This window comes from Apodemus sylvaticus, chromosome 18 (genome assembly GCF_947179515.1).
Source record: "Apodemus sylvaticus chromosome 18, mApoSyl1.1, whole genome shotgun sequence".
Classification (NCBI taxonomy): domain Eukaryota; kingdom Metazoa; phylum Chordata; class Mammalia; order Rodentia; family Muridae; genus Apodemus; species Apodemus sylvaticus.
This window is the reverse complement of record NC_067489.1, coordinates 19,552,292-19,570,235: the sequence shown is the minus strand read 5'-3', so window position 1 is coordinate 19,570,235 and position 17,944 is coordinate 19,552,292. Positions and strand designations below refer to the sequence as shown.

General features: G+C 44.2%; 2 protein-coding genes across 6 annotated transcripts in view; one reads left to right on the top strand and one right to left on the bottom strand.

Moving 5' to 3' along the window:
* Nucleotides 1–2,598: 2,598 nt before the first annotated feature.
* Alg11 (ALG11 alpha-1,2-mannosyltransferase) lies at nt 2,599–11,393 on the bottom strand. Of its 2 annotated transcripts, none has more exons than XM_052162187.1 (4): nt 11,337–11,393; nt 10,212–10,442; nt 6,461–7,392; nt 2,599–4,453 (listed from the first exon to the last, which is right to left on the bottom strand). In XM_052162187.1, the coding sequence occupies exons 1-4, from the start codon at nt 11,378–11,380 to the stop codon at nt 4,182–4,184; spliced, it is 1,479 nt and encodes a 492-aa protein (XP_052018147.1). In that variant the 5' UTR covers nt 11,381–11,393; the 3' UTR covers nt 2,599–4,181. The 2 variants fall into 2 exon arrangements, with proteins under 2 accessions (XP_052018147.1, XP_052018148.1); XM_052162188.1 differs by lacking the exon at nt 2,599–4,453 and adding an exon at nt 4,474–5,989.
* A 276-nt stretch (nt 11,394–11,669) lies between these two features.
* Nucleotides 11,670–17,944, top strand: part of Atp7b (ATPase copper transporting beta) — a 77,174-nt gene continuing 70,899 nt past the window's right edge. For 3 of the 4 annotated variants that reach the window (XR_007974114.1, XM_052162177.1, XM_052162179.1), the window contains exon 1: nt 11,670–12,119. Coding sequence is in view for 2 of the 4 variants with exons in the window: in XM_052162177.1 (XP_052018137.1) it covers nt 12,036–12,119 (84 nt within the window). In the remaining 2 variants the exon portion in view is untranslated. Of the gene's footprint in view, nt 12,120–17,132; nt 17,270–17,944 lie in introns of all 4 variants that reach the window. The other variant, XM_052162178.1, reaches the window with a different exon arrangement.

The window sequence follows — 17,944 nt, the reverse complement described above, 5'->3', positions numbered from 1 at the left end:
AAATCTGGTCGACAGCTAGAGAACAGCTGTCCTTGGGTTCCCAGTCCCTATTGATATACCTACACCACTGACCTAAGGCTCAGCGAGCAGAGGAGAGGGACAGAGTTTTAAGAGCCAGAGAAGCAGGTACCCAGCTGCAATGTTCTATCTTCTAGATATGACAGGGCATCCACACCCACAAAGTATCAACAACATGCCTGAACCAGACCTAAACAATAACCACACCAGTTGGTATGTTGAAGAAATCATATATGGCCCAACCCTCAACCAGTGGCTCTAAGGTTCCTAATGCTGCAGCCTTTTAATACCTATAGTTCCTCATGTTGTGGTGACCCCCAATCATAACATTATTTCCTTGGTATTTCATAACCATAACTTGCTACTGTTATAAATTGTAATGTAAAAATATCTGATATGTGATCCTAAAGGGGTTGAGAACTACTGCCTTAGATGAAGAGTTACGGGGAATTAATGAGTACTGAGAGAGAATTAGCTCTCCTCAGGGAAGAACCCCCTAACTGGTTATCCAAAACCATCCTTAAAAGTAAATACATACAAGCAACACCAAAGGGAGCCAGCAGGTGGCATTTAATATATTTATTTGCATACATATGTAGCAATAATCATCGAAGAAAAAGAGACCATGAATTCCAGAGGTAGAAGGGTAGGAAGGAAAAGAGGAAATGGAATGATGTAAAAACTTAATCGAATGAACAAAATCACCTGACACATTTAGATACAATTTTGTATCGACAGCTCTACATCACAATTAGATATAAATATATTGTACAAAGACTCTGTTAATGTATACTTCACAGTTGTGGTATCAATGTAAACAGAAATGTGACATTGTTGTCAACTGAGAACAGAATGCTTGGGTCACCGAGGGGGGGGGGGGATCATAATTGTAGTGGACTTAACAACCATTGAGAAGTCTCACAGAAACAGATAAAGATGAGCCTCAATGTTTCACACAGTACCTACCTGAAATCTAGTAAAAATAAGTATCTCTAAAACCTTATTAGGAATGCTGTAAATCATATGCTTTAACCCATAAAAATAAGTTTGAAAAATTAGTATAAAAGTGTTAAGAAATTGAGACTCGTTTCTTTCACCACACTCCCAATTTATGTTCATTCCAATTTCTATAACCTTCAGTCCTATTACTTTGTGTGGATGGGTAGGCTGTGTGGGCTAAAGACAAATTTTACCTCAAAGACTGGCCTTAACATAACAGAGTGGGCCAAGAGTCAGAATAGCAGGCCATAATCCTGATTCTGTCATTAAACAGTTTTGTGACAATGAAGAAGTCAACTCAGTTCTTTAAGTTGTTTTTGTCTGTTGTTGGAAATAAAAGAGAACATGTAGGGTTTGGTCCACCTTGGTCTCTGAAATCTGTGTAGACTTAATTATCTCCAACCCCAGCTGATGGTTTGCTGAGTTTCCATTGTAGTGAATCAGCAATGTAACTGGGATAGATAATGAAGAGAGCTAGATCCAAACAAAGCAAAACAACCAACAATCAAAACCAGCCAACCAGCTGGAGACACAGTGCGCCTTAACACAGACGTCACACCGTGTGGGCAAGTCATTTAACTAGAAGGAACTCTGTATGTTCAGAATGGCGAATGCTGCCTTTACAGTCCTATCTGCACACACATAATTACTTGTGGCTGTGCTGTGGCTCAAGCTTGCTCACAGTACAGCCAGCTTCTTATAGGGTCACATCCTCAGCCCCCACACACCTGCCAGTTACGTAGAAGAGGCCAGGTGAAGTTTATACTGATTTTCAACTACTGGCTAAGAAACCAAGACACTACAGAGTTGTAAACACATCTATCTGTAATAATGTGAGTGCAGAAAACCTTTACTACTGGTCATTTCTTTTGTAGGAAAAGCTTTTAAAAATTGTTCTTATAGTGCTAAATTATTTGGTAAACAGCCAATAGACCTCTATATCACGTTAGGGACGGTATCTGCCTAACTCACAGATCTCCAGAGGCCCAGAGAGTCCTTGGTGAGATGCCTAGTCATTTAAACAGTGAAAATGTGTGTTGGCATTAGTTTGTAGGCCATACTCGAAGAACTGTATACTTTAAGAGTCTAGACAAGTGTTTATAGATTGTTATTAGGAATCATGATGGTTTAGTAAATAGCGGTTGTTCTCTAGTGCTGAATAGTTAGCTAGGTTCCCCCTCGAGTTGAGCAAGTTGTAATGTCCAATTTAAGAGCTGTTGGTTATTGTCAAGTGTGTATGCCAGGCTGGTTTTCGATGTGGTTTATAGGTGGGCTAGCTGGGTAGGACTGTTGGCTGCCCTTCTCCTTTGGAAGCTTGCCTGGCACCTTCATACCATGAAAGTTTGTCCTGGGCAGCCACAACTCACTCACTCTCTCTCTCTCTCTCTGTGCACTTTCAGGTCAGTTCCAGCTCAGGGGTCTTTTGGCCTGTTTCTAAAGTATATTGTGTCTTCAGCAATTGGGACTTATCTTCCACCTCTATGGGTAGCCAAGGGCAAAAGCAATAGACTGTATGCTTTAGGGGGTCTCTTGGACAACCCTGGCCAGTAACTCAAAGGAAGCTTCTCGTGACAAGCTTCCTTTGTTGTTGTTGTTGTTTTTTTTTTTTTTTTTTGGTTAGGTGGTCTTTGGCTCATGTGTCAGTCCAGAAGAGAAAAGTTCATTAAAATTATCTGTGTATTTATACACAGAAAAATAATTTCTCTCTCTCTCTCTCCCTCTCTCTCTCTGTGTGTGTGTATATATATTTTTTTTCTCTCTGTGTGTATATACATTATAAATACATGATCAGTTTCAGAAAAGCAACTTAGCTTGATATTCTCTTGAATGAATTGAGGCTGACTTTTAGCCTTAAATGGAGCTGTTAAGAGAAACCCATACAAATAAATTGTGGTAGGTTCTAAACAAAACCCAATTTCCACACAAACCTAGTTATAGGAAAGATTACCTCCTGTTTTGACTTCAACATATCTGTACACACCCATGGAGAAATCAGTCCACCCCAACTCTTGACTGATACTTTAGGAATAGGATTAGAGATGCCTGTTTGAAGTTTCTTCTTCCTTTTAAGAAAATTAGTAGGTATACTTAAAAGGGTTATCCATGCTGTTATTTCGGGACTCCTGGGGTTGAGGTAAAGTAGCTCAGGGGTTAAAACACTTGTGTACCATGAGCATGGCTCTAGGGTCAATCTCTAACCCCAAACCCACACCTCAAACAGAATTTAATCCAAAACTTTTAAGAATACATTTTAGAGTGCCAGCTGATTCACTGCTGTTTCTTTCAGCACTTCCCTTTCCTCTGGAAGAAGTCTCTGAGATCAGCTCAGTGCGCTGTGGTGATGAGCATACACGTCTGTGCTCTTCCCTACAGTCTGAGGCTCTCCATGGTCCTCCAGCATCATAAAACAGTTTGGAAACTCAGAAAGTATTATTTTGTTTTCTCAAGCAAAGATGACTTGAGCAGCAGGATTTGGGACACAGCTCAGTAGGCAGAGTTCTTGTCTAGACTGCATGAGGCCCTGGGTCCCACCACCAGCAATGCACTAGTGCATTCTGGGAGAGGAAGCAGGAACACTCAAGGATTAAGACAAGGAAAGGAAAAGACCCAATTAAAAGATGCATGAGAATATGAATATTTGATTGGCAGTTTTTTTTTCTTTGAGATCTGTACTGTTCAGATTTTGAAACCAAACAGTAAGTAAAATCTGTACATTAAGCTACATGAAGCTGGGTATAGTTGGCACACCTTTAGGCCCAGCACTTGGGAGGCAGAGGCGGGCGGGATCTGTATGAGTTCAAGGCCAGCCTGGTCTACAGAGTGAGTTCTAGAACAGCCAGGGCTATACAGAGAAACCCTGTCTCAAAAAAGCAAAAATAAAAATAAAAATAAATAAAAAGTGAGATTACTTTTTCCATATAGATTAATTCGGCTGTTTTGTTAACTACTGCCTTGTGTATATACACATTGCTGAGAATATTGCTCAGGCTGCTTTTATTACAATAAAGAATAAATTTAGAAGATATTTACAGGTGAAGGAGTCTCCTTTTACTTTTGATGCTGGAGATGGAACTCGGGACTTGCACACACCAAGCACAGGCTCTCCCTCTATCTACAGCTCCAGCTCCACGTTGCAGAGAATACCTAGAATGTGCAGACTGGGCTTACGTAAGTAACTTCACCACGGAGCACAGGAAGGCTACTTCAAACTCCTGGTCGGAAAACCTGCTTATGGACGCTCTAGCGTTTTTCCTGATTTCAAGTCTCTTTTCTGCAGACAGAGAAAGAATATGAGCCATGGTTTCAGCATAGCCTTCTTCACTCTCAGCCAGAAATCCAGTTATTTGTCCTTCATGCGGAATGACAATGTCCAGCTTTGGGCCTCCTGAATTGTGGGCAAGGATAATTGTGCCAGCTGCCATACACTCGACAACTCCTGACAAAAAAAAAAAAAAAAAAGAACAGAAACCACAGGTCTTTTAAGTTTTGATGAACATAAACCTTCAAAAATTCGGAGCCCCATGAAACATTTGGTTAAGTATTTCTGAGTCTAGAAATTTGCTTAACATGATACAAAGTAAAATGATGTTAAGGGTGGTGTGTGCCTGCCTGTGAATGGACCCGTGGAAGCCACGAGTTGACTTCAGCTTGCAGACTGCTCTCTACTTACTGGGGAGACACTCTCTGATTTGGAATCTAGACTGGCTGGCCAATGAGCTAAAGATCTACTGGACCAGTTGATCTCAACCTGTGGGTCACAATCCCTTTGGATTAAAAGACTCTTTCACAGGGGTTGCCTAAGACCATAGGAAAACAGCTATTTTACATTATGATTCATAATAGTAGCAAAACTATAAAGCAGCAACAAAATTAATTTTATGGCTGGGGGTCACCATGACATGACATGTATTAAGGGTTGCAGCACCATGAGGCCTGAGACCCGCTGCCCTAGACTCCAACACTACCACCAGTGGCGGCAGTGAGTCACGCGTATGCTGCTGCAGCTGTGTTTCACACAGGTACTGGGACTGACCTCGGACCTCATGCTGCACAATGAGCACCTTACTCAGTGCCTTAGTACTCATGTTTATGCTCTTCAGTCCTGAGCTGGAATCTCCACAAATGTTCTGTAAAGTTACTTACAGAGGCTGAGGGTCTAGCTCAGTGGGCAGAGTGCCTGCCTAGAACTTATGAAATCCTGGGTTTGAACCCTAGCACCACATAAAAACTACATATGAGGGTGCACACCTACAATCCCAGCCTTTGGGAGGGAGATGCAGGAAGATCAAGAGTTCAAGGTCACTACAGTTACACAGACAAGTTCCATGCCAGGCTGGACTCTGTGAGACCCTGTCTCAAAGAAGGGAAAAATGAATATACTACACAAAGTAGAAGCCTAGACATCTCCAGGATGACAAAAGATTAACAAGTATCAGAAATAAGAGGAAGAAAACACCAAAAGCAAAGTTTTCAGAGGCCAATTAAAAGTGTAACAACCTTAGAGAACTAAAATGTGCCGCTGCTCACAGGCGCACAGCTGTCTGAACTGTGTCCAGCAGCAAGGTGGACTGGATAAGTTTTGGTACAGCCGACAACTGATGTGCATGAAGGTGCATGCAATGGACTCGCCCAGCCCTTCCTAGCTGAGCTTTCGGTCCTCTCGTAAGCAGGCCGAGAAGTGCTACTCTCCTGGAACTCCCGCTCTGCTCTCACCTCTCTTCCTGTTCCCCTGCCACACTGCCTGCCCTAGGTCACTGATAACCCCTTCCTTTCCCCAGCTGCCCTTCCTGTCACCAAATACAAGTTCCATGTTTCCAAAGCACATCCACACGCATTTTCTGCAGCCCCCTTTCGTCTGCCTGCTCACCTGCTCCTTCCTGCTCAGTTCTTTACTGGGCTCCTCTGGCTCCCACTTTCCCCATCTTCACCACATCTGCAGCTCCCTGTGCCACTCTGTGTTAGTCAGGGTTTTCTAAAGGAATAGAACTAATACACTAAAAACATATATGCATATATTAAAGGATGTATTTTAGAACAATACCATTTTACCAAAAAACTGTAGTGTTTTGACAGAGAATGTTTCTCATAAGCTCACATATGTGAATACGTGCTTTCCAGTTGGTGGAACTGTTGGTGAAGGTTTAGGAGGCGTGGCCTTGTTGGAGGAGGTACATTACTGAGGGCAGGCCTTGGCATTTCAAATGACTCACACCATTCATTCTCTGTGCATTTTTCTCTGACTCCAATTTATAGATCAAGATGTAAGTTTTCAGCCACCATGCCTTTTGTGCTGCTACCATGAACTCTAACCCTGTGAAACCATGAGCTCCCAATTTTCCTTTCCTAAGTTGCCTTGGTTATGTTTGTCATAGCATCAGAAATGTAATTAGAACCTTATGTACATCTGGCAGTATCAAACAACTTATTAAATAATAAAACTCACCAATCCCAAAATGCTCATTCCACATGGTATGCAGACCGATTGTTGCTTCAGACAAGTAATTCTTCAATTCATCGAATGAAATGTTTATTTTAAATTCCACATTTTCTTGAACTCCCAAATTCTCAGATAGTCTTCTTAGCTGGTTTACTCTAAACTCATCATCTTTGTTCCGACACCCTCCAATAAGGACAAGTTTGAGAGAATGGCCTGACTCAGCTGCCTTCTCATTCAGCAATTTAGCAAAGGCTTTAATTTGCAAAGCATGATTCTTCTCAGGCCTGAACTGGCCAATGGAAACTAGTAAATGTCCTGGGGTCACCTTTTTCTCATGTAAAGGGATGTCCAGAAATGTCTGCACATCACAAGGTGGATAAACAATGTTAGTGCAATGCCCAACTTTCCACAGTGAGAGAATATGGTTTAGTGTCCAAGAAGAATTAACCATGACTATGTCACTGCAAGACCCAACAAGGCCATAAATAAAAGCAAATAAATAGTAATAGATGAGCTTTGCTTTGCTGAGAAGAACATTTCTGCTAATGAAAGCCGCATTATTAAATCCAGGATTTTGATTCTTCACTACAGACAGCATGTCAGTGCTGATAGTGGGATAGTGAACATAGCTTCCAACTCGGCAACCTCCCACGTATTTAAACAGAGGGAGTGTGAAGGCATAGCCCATTGAATCGATGTAAACATCAGGAACACACTGCATCAGAGCTTCCCAACCAAGAAGAATGGATCCAAGACTTTGGCCTAGCAATGTGAAGTGAGGATAGCGGGAATCTTCCACAAGGTAGCGTTTCCTCAAGAAAACAAACTGCACTGGATGAACCAACTTGATGTTAAACCTTCTGAAAGCACCGTCTAGTATCTGTTGACCAGTGACATTAATGTCACCAGTATACACAACATAAACTGCTTCAGGATACCTGAAATAAAATGTCATTAATTTAGGTTAAAATTAAGCCAAACGTTACAATTTCCTTATAATCATAAGCAAACTTATTTTTATACTAAAAATGTTTTCTATCATTTTTCTTTTATTGAGTTTAAACTGACTCCATCCCTCCTCTGGGTTTCTACTCTTAATCTTTCAAATGAGACCCTGTGCAGTGTTTTGACTGTCACCTGCAAATTTGTCTGTTGAAATCTAGTTTCTCATAGAGGGGCATAAGAAGGAAAGGGACTTATAAAGGGGACTAGGAACTGTGCCTTCTTGATTTTTTTTTTGCTGCTAAAGACTGAACCCAGGACCCTGTGCATGTGTGTGTCATATACACTTTGCCCCTGAGCTCCACGCAGACCCTCTGTGGTGCCTTGGAAGAGGACTGAAGGCATCTGTTCACCCCATTACAATGAACATGCAGCAAGTGGTAGTTTGTACAGAGCCACACCCTCTGGCTCTTGACTGAGGATTTCCCAACCTGTGGAACTATTAATGATAACTTTCTCTTGTTTATAAACTATCCAGCTGAAGGTATTTTGTTATAGTTGGATGATGAGATTAAGATAGCATGTCTATTTGCCATTCCTTCTCTTATGGGTTTTAAACGGAGCAAACACCAAGATAAATTTCTGATGTATTAGATGTTTTCATTTTTAGGACATATTAAAATTTTTATTTTAAGGAGTTTAGCGAAGGGCACTTGCCCAACATACACAAGATCCTGAGTTCAACCTTTAGCATCACAAAACAAACAAACAAATGGGTGGGGACCCTTATTTTAATGGTTCTTCCTATAAATTGGTAATGAAATAAAACAAAAACACTAAGATTCATTAAAGTTGTCTTGAGATAGGATCATCATTCTATTTAAGGTTTATTTTTATTTCTGTGTATTGTATGTGATTGTGTGAGTATAGGCCACATGTATGCAGGTATCTCTGGAAGGCAGAAGCAGGTGTTAGATCCCTTAGGGCTAGAGTTACAGGCTGTTATCAAACAACTGATTTGGGTGCTGGGACCTGACCTCAGGTCCTCAGGAAGAGCACCAGGCACTATAAACTGCTAATCTACCCTCCCAGCCCTGATAGAATCATAACTTTAAAGCATTACTTAGTACCCTTCCCGCATTTCTAACACCTCCCCACCCCAAAATATGTAAAGCTTGAATGGTTAGGGACAGTTAATCACATTCCTTTCAGAAATTAATTTCTGGTTCTAGAGACATGTCTCAGTGGCTCAGAGTACTTGTTCTTACAAATGACCTGGGATCAATTTCCAGTACCACATAAGGATCCCATGGCCTCTGTGGGCAGAGCATGTATATCGTAGACTCATATATGCTGGTACTAATACATGTAAACTAAAAAGAAATAAGATATTTAACAAATTAATTTCTGTATTAAAAAGTATAGTTATATGCATATTGTTTCCTTGCTACATCAATTTTCAGACCTCCTCAGCTACTTCACTAGTTCTGATATATCAAATTCTTTTAACATTGTAAGTAACATACACACATAACTCTACCCTGATTACTAACATAACAATGAAACCCTAGACTTGGGCCGGAGATGACTCAGTGGAAAAAGCACATGCCACTCAGTGTGAGGACCACTGTGTGCATCCCAAGTCCATCTAAAAGTGGCAGCCACTCGTAATCGCACCCCTCTGGAAGGCAGAGACAAGTGGATTTCTGGGCCAGCTGCCTAGCTGGATTGGCAGGAATCCTGAGGTCTAGGCTTAGCTAGAGATCCTGCCTCAACAAAGGGTGGAAAGCGACTGAGAAAGACATCCAACATCCTCTACATTCACAAGCACACATGAAGGCTCCCTAAAACTATATATTTCTTTATTTCACTTTTTTGGTAATGACTGTAAATTTTTTTCAACTAAAAAGCATGCCAACTGAAGAAAAAATTATAGCACTTAAAATAATTTGAGGTTGCTTCTCTAAGCGAATCTGGGACTATGTTCTCACCTGGATAGGTTTCATACAGATCCGAGATTTATATATTTTATAACACTCTTTAAAAAATCCTTTTCAGCTGGTGTACACCTTTAATCCCAGCACTTGGGAGGCAGTGGGTTTGAGGCCAGCCTGGTCTACAGAGTGTGTTCTAGGATGGCCAGAGAGCTACACAGTGAGACCCTGTCTCAATAAAACCGAGAACAAGTACATTATTTTTCATGACATGACTAGCCCCACTTACTCTCACGTAGACCATACACTTAGATAATATTCTGTGCCCCCTTATCTAATCAACCTCTCCAGCCGAACAAATCTCTTCTTCCCAGCAAGCCTCTCTCTTGCCTTCTTGCCTTTTTCTGGTGTGTAGGCATTTAATTAGGGTTGCCTGTGTGAGCCTAGGTGGAGAGTTTTAAACAAAGGCAACTTACTAGTGGCTACAGCACAAAGCACTATGACTCCCCCATCTCCAGCAAGTATCAACTGCCTTTAGCTTTTCACTAATGGGACATTATGAGTTCCTCTCCATCCATGATGGGGTCTTGAAGGGTCTAGTCTTAGACAGGTTTGGTTCATGTAGCTTAGTGTTTTTATCTGAGAAAGAAAAGCATGTTTTAAAAGCTAGCCTATCTTTTTTTTTAATCCCTGGTTTGAGGGGTACTTCTCATGTTACCCAGGCTGGCTTATGACTCCTGAGCTCAAATGATCCTCCCACTTTAGACTCTAGTAAAGCTGGGATAACAGCTGTGCAACACTGAAATCTGTGTAAACTAAAGTTCAGTATGATCTTAGCAAGCAGCAGCGCAGCATTTTCGCTAAGAAAGATGCATACCTACTTTTTCTGCAGGGCTCTCAAAGCACACCACAGAACCCTCTCTCCTCCGCCGCCTGCATTACAGTAGGGATGGAAAAATGCAACCACCATTGGATCTTTTCCACTTTTGCTGGTTGAGATGGACTTCTTCTTTCTCTGTAGATGTCGCCTGACAACCCAAAGGCCAATGACCAAATATACACACAAAACTCCACATATTATTAGTCCAGGAAAGAAGAGTGAATAAAAAAATCTGAAATAAATAAAAGGTGAAGAGTCAACCTGTTGCCAATTTAAAAAGTCAGCTACAAATGAAGGTTTACTTTTTACATATTTGCTTAATTAATATTAAATAAGTCTGATAAAATATCCATTTTTTTCCCCCTTAGTAGTGGTGACTGAGGGCCTCATAGATGTTAGGCAAACACCTGATTCCTAGCCAATATTTACCCATATTTAAACAAAATGTTTTAAAGAAAGGTAACTGCAATCCAAAGTTATGGATTACTTACCAATCACCGTTATAATGCAGAAATCCAGTCATTACAATGTACACAGTACAGAGCCGCCAACATTCCATTTATCAGAAAAAGGCCAAGAATGTACTAGAACAAACTAGCCTATTCTTATTTTTAGCAATCGCTACAGACTTTGAGGCAGAAAGTATAGAAATGAAGATGTAATACAAACTTTGACAAGAACGCTTGTATCAACTGCTCTTCAGAATGCTATTACGCTAGATATAAATTTTTCAACCCGAACAAAAAACACATATGAACTTAGGCCTTCCTAAGACAGGAACAACTTTTGAAATATGGAACTATTACGATAGTAGTAATCACCGGGTGGTTAACATGCCTGTTTATTTCTATTAACGTTTGTAATTCTTACGTAAGAAACGATATGTATATTAAAAACAAAAACAATATATTTACAACTTTAAGCATCAACCAGGAAAGTATAAGTCAACAGATGGTCAAGAAGCAGAGAATCAACCAACTGCTTTACGAAGCAGCAGGTAAGGAAACGGCTGATCGGCCAGTAGCGAGGCATGCGAAACAACCGAGATAAACTGAGGCATGAAAAAGAAAGCTCTCCTACAGACTTTATCTGGATTGCCTCCAAACCCAGGCCACCAGTTCCTCACCGCAGCACTGCATACATGCACCAACTCCCCGTGTCCGCCGCCATCTTATCTCCCCCTCCCCCTCGCAGCCCGGAAGCTCTCGCCTTTTCTTCTATTCTATTGGCTCCTGAAGAAGCATGCCGCTGTTAACCACGCCCCCTACTTACACGCCTTCCGGCAGGTTGCCAAATATCCGCTTCCCACAGGCGGGGCGTACACGGGCCCGTCCCACTTGGGCCAGGCCACTGCGGTGGTGGGCGGGGGGCGTGGCTTGTGATGGACAGCCGGCTCTCCCGCCCCTCCCACCGCTCTCCCCCTCCCTTATGGAAGCCCCCTTGCGGGCGTCCCGCCCCGCCCCCACCACGGCGCGGACAGCCGGTTGGGACCCAATGGGAGGTCCGGGCGGGCGGCAAGCTAATCTTCCCGTACAGAGTCCGCTCTTTCAGAGGTGTCGGCGAGTCCCCAGCGGCCGCAGTAGCGGGGCGCCGGGTGGAGAGGGGGCTGCGCAGGGGCGGGCGCCCTGGGACTGTGGTCCTCGCTGCACCCTATCCGCAGCGCACCGCGGACTTCGCTGTCCCGAGTCCGCAGCGCCGGGGCAGGGAGATCTGAGCCCGGTGTTGCCCAGGAATCACGGATGCGCGTCTTCGCGCCACCTCTCCCGGGCTTGTAAAGTCACCCTTCCCTCCCCACCCCCCGACCAGGTGACCTTTGGGCTCGGGGATGGATCCCAGGAAGAAGTTGGCGCCTGTGGGGACGATGCCTGAACAGGAGAGACAGGTCACAGCCAAAGAGGCCAGTCGGAAAGTAAGTTTCCTCTCCCTGACCGCTGCGTGTGCGCACCTGCCCAAAGCGCTTTTCTCCTCGGTTCCTCCGGTGCTCGTGACTGAGGACACGTACCCCTGAGGACCCGGGAGGAAAGCCCTCTAGATCAAGGGTGCCACTAGTCTTCTGGTGTGCGACCATTTCGAGCCCTGCACTTTCCCCGGTTCTTATTAAAGAGCTCTTGAGCGTGGGATTGCTGTGTAAAAACTCTAGTTGCGCCTGGGAGTGCTAATGCTTCGCTAATGCCTGGCTAATGCCTGGCTCCTCAAAAGGTCTACATCCAAGTCCTGTAGCTTAAAGGCATTCATTTTAATAATACAGGAGAGTAATTGATGCAGTCTCTTACAGATGCAAACAGCATAGAATATTTAACACGAAAAGCAGGTCTGTTTTTCTTCATGTGCGTTTTCAATCAGTAGATACTTACTGAAACTTGTATAGGTCGCAGGCATCTGATGAATTCTTGAAGATTTTGTGCATTGTTTTAAGTTATTTTGTCTTGCTTAATTGAAATCACGTTTTATAATTCTCGGACTTTTTTTTTTTCACTTCGTTATATTTTGGAGATTGTTTCACAGAGTGTTGTAGGTGTCTTCTATACTCTGATGGTTCCCTCGTGCGTGGTCATGGCGTTTGCTTCCTTTCTTTCCCTGTTGACCTGATCTTTGCACTTGAATTGTTTAAGTGTGTGTGTGTGTGTGTGTGTGTGTGAGTGATAGTGGTTGGGGCATATTGCTGGACTGTGTCCTGGGGACTGAACTCAGGTCATCAGGCTTAAAAGCAAGTGCCTTTGTCCACTGAGCCATCTTGCCTTATTTGTACTTGAATTTTTAAAAAGTATTTATTTATTTATCTTATATGTATATAGAAAAGAGGGGAGGGGGAGAGCATCCAGGAGGTTCATGGGGCAGAAGAATGTCCAGGAGTTGGTTTTACCCTCCTTTCTGCAAACAGGTCCTCAGGGTTCACGATGGTGAACCATCCGCCCACCGAGCCATTCAGCTGGTCTTAGACTTGGTTATTGATATAGAATTGAATACTGGAAGTATTTCTTTAGGTCTGGGTTTGCTGGACTGGAACTTGCTCCTTTTGTATGGGTCTCTGAAATTAATTAATCCAGCAATGTTATCGAGCGTCCCTTGTTAATGAAACTCATTTAGACTCTGTTGTGTAGAAATGAAAGGAACATAGGTTAATGGGTGGGCAGGGAGAGAGGCTGCTGAGTGAGTGGGTGGTTCTCAGAGTGTGAAGACAGCCCACACAGGGTAGGGGTGGCTGGAGTGGAGGCGGAGATGCACCCTATCTTTTGCAGTGTCCCCTTGAGAGAGTAAGTTTTTATCTAATCGGGTCAAATTGAAGACCTGCTCCTTCCTCTCTTGAAACAGTTGGTTAACCTCTCTGGTTCATGCTGGACTCACCTGCTTCTGAATTACACCGATAACGATTTTAGGCGAAGTCACTGAACCTATTGTGCGCGTGACGTTGTACTAGAGAATACTCAGGTGTGCTCATTCATTCAGTTCTCACGACCCATGCCACTTCGTCCTTATTCTGTTTTTGCAGTGCTGAAAAGCAACTCCATGCACGGTCTTGTGCTCATGAACGCTCTGGTAAAGATTTTTGCTTTGACTCTGTGCTCAGGACCAACTTAGGGCCTCTAGCCTTCTGCTAGTGACTATGCTCTTCCAGTTCCAGCCTGATTTAACTGTTACCATCCTGTTGCCGCTTTGTTCTTGTTGTTGTTCTGCACCTGCTATTTTGGATATCATTTCAGAAATGCTAAGGTCCGAGGAGGATCCAGCTATGACTTAAGACTGGGAAGTTACTTTCATATAGAATGGCGTGGGAGTGTAAACTGTAGGGTAGGTGTTGGGGCACAAAGGTCTTTTACTCACCGAGGAGCGCTAAGAGAACCGGAAATGCTAATTGAGCTGGGGGGGGGGTGTCTCTCCTCCATGTGGGAAATAAAAATCAAACACCTTCATTCCATCCAGAAAGCTGAGAGTAGATTTTGTTAATGACCCAGTGACCTATTTGCTGCCTGTGGAGGCAGACTCACCTACCTTTTGCTACAGGGGCAGGCCTCACCCAAATTCCTTGGAATGATTATCTCAGACCATTACCCACATTAGGGGAGTGTCTGGAGTACTTGATGGCCTGTCGACCTCTAAGATCCTAGGAGACCACACTAGATTCTATGCCTTTTAGCTAAAGAACCTGCCTTTGTGGTCGGTCACGGTCACACGTAGTTTGCAAAGGAATTTCTATGCAGTCACACCTTAAGCTTTACTGTGCACCTAGATCGAAATGATTGTTGCCTGGAAACCTTTACCAAAATTGTGTTTTAAATATTCTGGCAGTGAACTGCCTGGCATTAGACTCTCTGAAGTCTGATCCAGGCTGTCGAAGTCAGTCTGAATCAGGTCTTTTTTCTCATCTCTTTGTGGGTTCGATTCCCCTCCTGGACACTACAGTGTTCGCTGCAGGTAAGGGAGTGGGGGAGGGATAAGGGATGGTAAGAATGAGTCTGTTTTAGTGGATGATCGAGACTTCAGGGCAAATCCCCACTGGACCAGAGATCCAAGTGGTTCAGGTTTCAGGGAAGCGTTCTGAGCTGCCCAAGTGTCCAACCCCTGAGGCACAGGTCGATCATAGGAACCGGGTATTTGATCTTTGTCCTGTCTTCCTGAACCTTGAGATTTCTTCATTCAGAGTGAGAGAAGACCCCTTCAGCTTCCCTGGGGTCTGTTAGGAGGCAGAGTCTTTGATGAGCTTTAGAAATGGGTCTGGTCACCAGAGACACCAGCCTTATGGTTTGGGTGTTAGGGCTTTCAGTCCTCCTCCCCACCCCTCAACACCTTGTGAGGGGATGAAGAGACTGGATCAGTTAATCACAAATGACTCATGACAGTATCAACCCTGCCTGCCAAACAGAACCTCCATCAAAGCCCTAAAGGATGAGTATGGGAAGTTTCTCGGAAGCGAACCTTGTGCAAAGTCTGGGTGTGTGTGTGGCCTGTCTATAGAAGGCATGGCACCTCTGGGGATTGAGGTCCTCCCCCCCATGCTCTGTGCATCTCCTCCCCTTGGCTGTTCTTGCATCATGTCCTTAACAATGCATTTCTGTGAGCCATTGTAGCGAATTATCCATCTTAAGGTCGTGCAAGACCCCGACTCACAGCCAGTCATACCGAGGCACAGCAGCACCTGCCAGACTTAGAGACTCTTACATGACCAGCCCTGTGCCCCCTGATCTGTGGTAACTTCAGGTACTGTCGGAGCAGCGAAAGGTATCCAGACCATGCTGGTGGGGAAACTCACGCAGAAGTTAAATAACTAACTCACAGGAGCGTGTTAATAAGAAAAAATTTAGTAGTATCTGGGCTCTGGTCAGCCTGACCGGCTTTCTCAAAAAACACATGGTCTTCAGGACTTCATGAGACTTTGATCATACCATCTAGTGTTACTAAACCAATGAATTTGGCTTAATTTTTCGACTCTGAGATGCTTAAACAGGGACCGGGCTTACAGCATTTAAAAATATTCCCTGTGCAGGATGCTTTCCACAGTACAGAGTTGTGTAGTCTATACCCCAGAGGCCAGGAAGTGCAAGCGATTGCATAGGTTGTTAGCTCTTAAGTGTCTGGGTATATTGAAGGGAGTGTGAACTATGTGTGATAATGTAGTTCTTTTTCTGAGATGGGAGGATTTGGCTGTGTAGCGCTGGCTAGCTCGCCTCTTACCGCGTAGCCCAGGCTAATCTGTAACAGTCTCCCTACCTAGTGCTGGAATGACAGGCTTAAGTCACTACAGAATGCTGCTTTCTTTTCCATAGTATGTAGAGGTGCCTTTTGGTTGTTCAAGAATGAATGAATTTTTACCTCTGTTGTTCTTCAGGGGGTTCTCTATGAGGCAATCATCATCAGGTGATGTAGACCCTACAGTGCCTAAATTACAGGTGTACGTTACCAAGCTGACTTTTTATTTTGTTTTTATTCTCTCTCTCTCTCTCTCTCTTTTTACAGTTTTATTTCCTTTTATTTATTTTTATGTGCATGAGTGTTTTTGCCTGCACCACGTTAGGTGCCCGGTGTCCAGAAGAGTATGGCAGATGCCCTGGATGTGGAGTTAAATGGAGCCTGAGTCCTCTGGAATAGGCCTGTCTATGGAAGGCGTGGCACCTCTGGGGAGTGTTCCCCTCCCCCCATCTCTTCCCCTTGGCTATTCTTGCATCGAGTCCTTAACAACACATTTCTGTGAGCCGCTGTAGCTTAACCACTGCGCCAGCTCTGCAGTCCTGTGCCTGGATTTTACATGCTTTACCGACAATCATTTCAGTTTGAATCTGAAGGGAGGCCACAGTGGGGTTGCTGCTCAGGCAAGGTGTCACCTTGGTCAAGCGACTCGATCGTGTCCTGATTTACACAAGGAAAGAACATTGCCCAGTGAGGCTCCCACAGTGCCTCTTCTTTCCTTCCTTTCTTTCTTGTGATGTTGGGGACGGACCTCTGGCCTTGAGTGTACTGTTTACACCCGCATCCCTCTGTTTTTGTTTTTGTTTTTTAAGCTGCGTTAAAGAAGAAAATAGTAGATTGGAGGTAGACTCAGTCTAGTCATGCAGAAAAGCTTTATTTTTCTTTGGGTGTGGCTGGGGCATGGGTAGCACTGGTATAAACACAGTGACCGAGAGCGACTTGGGGAGGAAGGGTACATTTCAAATTACTGTCCCACATTCTACCCTGAGGGAAGTTACTCAGACTGGGCGGGACCCTGGAAGCAGGAGCTGATGCCGAGGCCATGGAGACCATCCATGGAGGGGTGCTGCTTACTGGCTTGCTCTCTGATGATTTGCTCAGCCTGCTTTCTTATAGCATCCGGTAACCCACCACCACCACCCAGGGGTGGCGCCACTCCCTGTGGGCTGGACCCAGCTATATCAATCATTAATTTAAAAACTGCCCACAGGTTTGCCATAATCGAGGTTTCCTCTTCCAGAATGACTCTAGCCTGTGTCAAGTTGACATGAAAACTAGCCAGGGCCGGAGGGAACCCAGGGCCTTGTGCTTTGCACACAGGGCGACACCCCCTAGCCAAATAATGACCAGAGCTTGTGAAATCTGCCCGTCCAGAAGGTAAGTTTTGCTGGTGCCAAAAAGAGCGACTGAGTAGCTGGCTACGCCCGCGGCCCGTTCCTTATCTCAGCTGTCCCTCTGACTTGTACTTTACCCACCTAATCGTGATCTCACAGGCTGCCTGCTCCTGGGAGGGGCCTGGCTCAGTCTTGCCTCTTCTTACTCTTTGTTGCTTGTAGAAAATTGTCCTTAACTTTTCTTCTTGGCTTTACCCCCTCTCCTCTAATCCCCAAATGTTATTTAGATCTACAACTTGGTTTTTTGTTTTGTTTTGTCTTTCCCCCTTTCTCCTCCTCTTTTTCTCCGAGGTCAGGTCCTGATCTGTAGGCTAGGCTGGCTTTGAACGACCAGGGCTTCCGCCTCCCCCTTCCCCCGTCCCCCCCCCACCCCCCCCCCACGTCTCAGTCACCGAGCTGTACAAGCAGACACATCTGGCTTCTTTTCAAGGTCATGCTCTTTGCGAATATCTGACCCTCCTCTCTACCTGTCTGGAATCTTGGACCTATTGCCCCTCTTCCCCTCCAGCTCTCTCTGCACACAAAGCCATCCACCAAGATTTATTCTGCCGTCTCTCCCATTGCCTCGTATACTGCCCTGGCAGTTGGACCTGTTTCCCTTATGGAAAGATCCCCCTGTTTTTGCTCTTTGATCACGTCTCATTTTTCTCATTGTTAG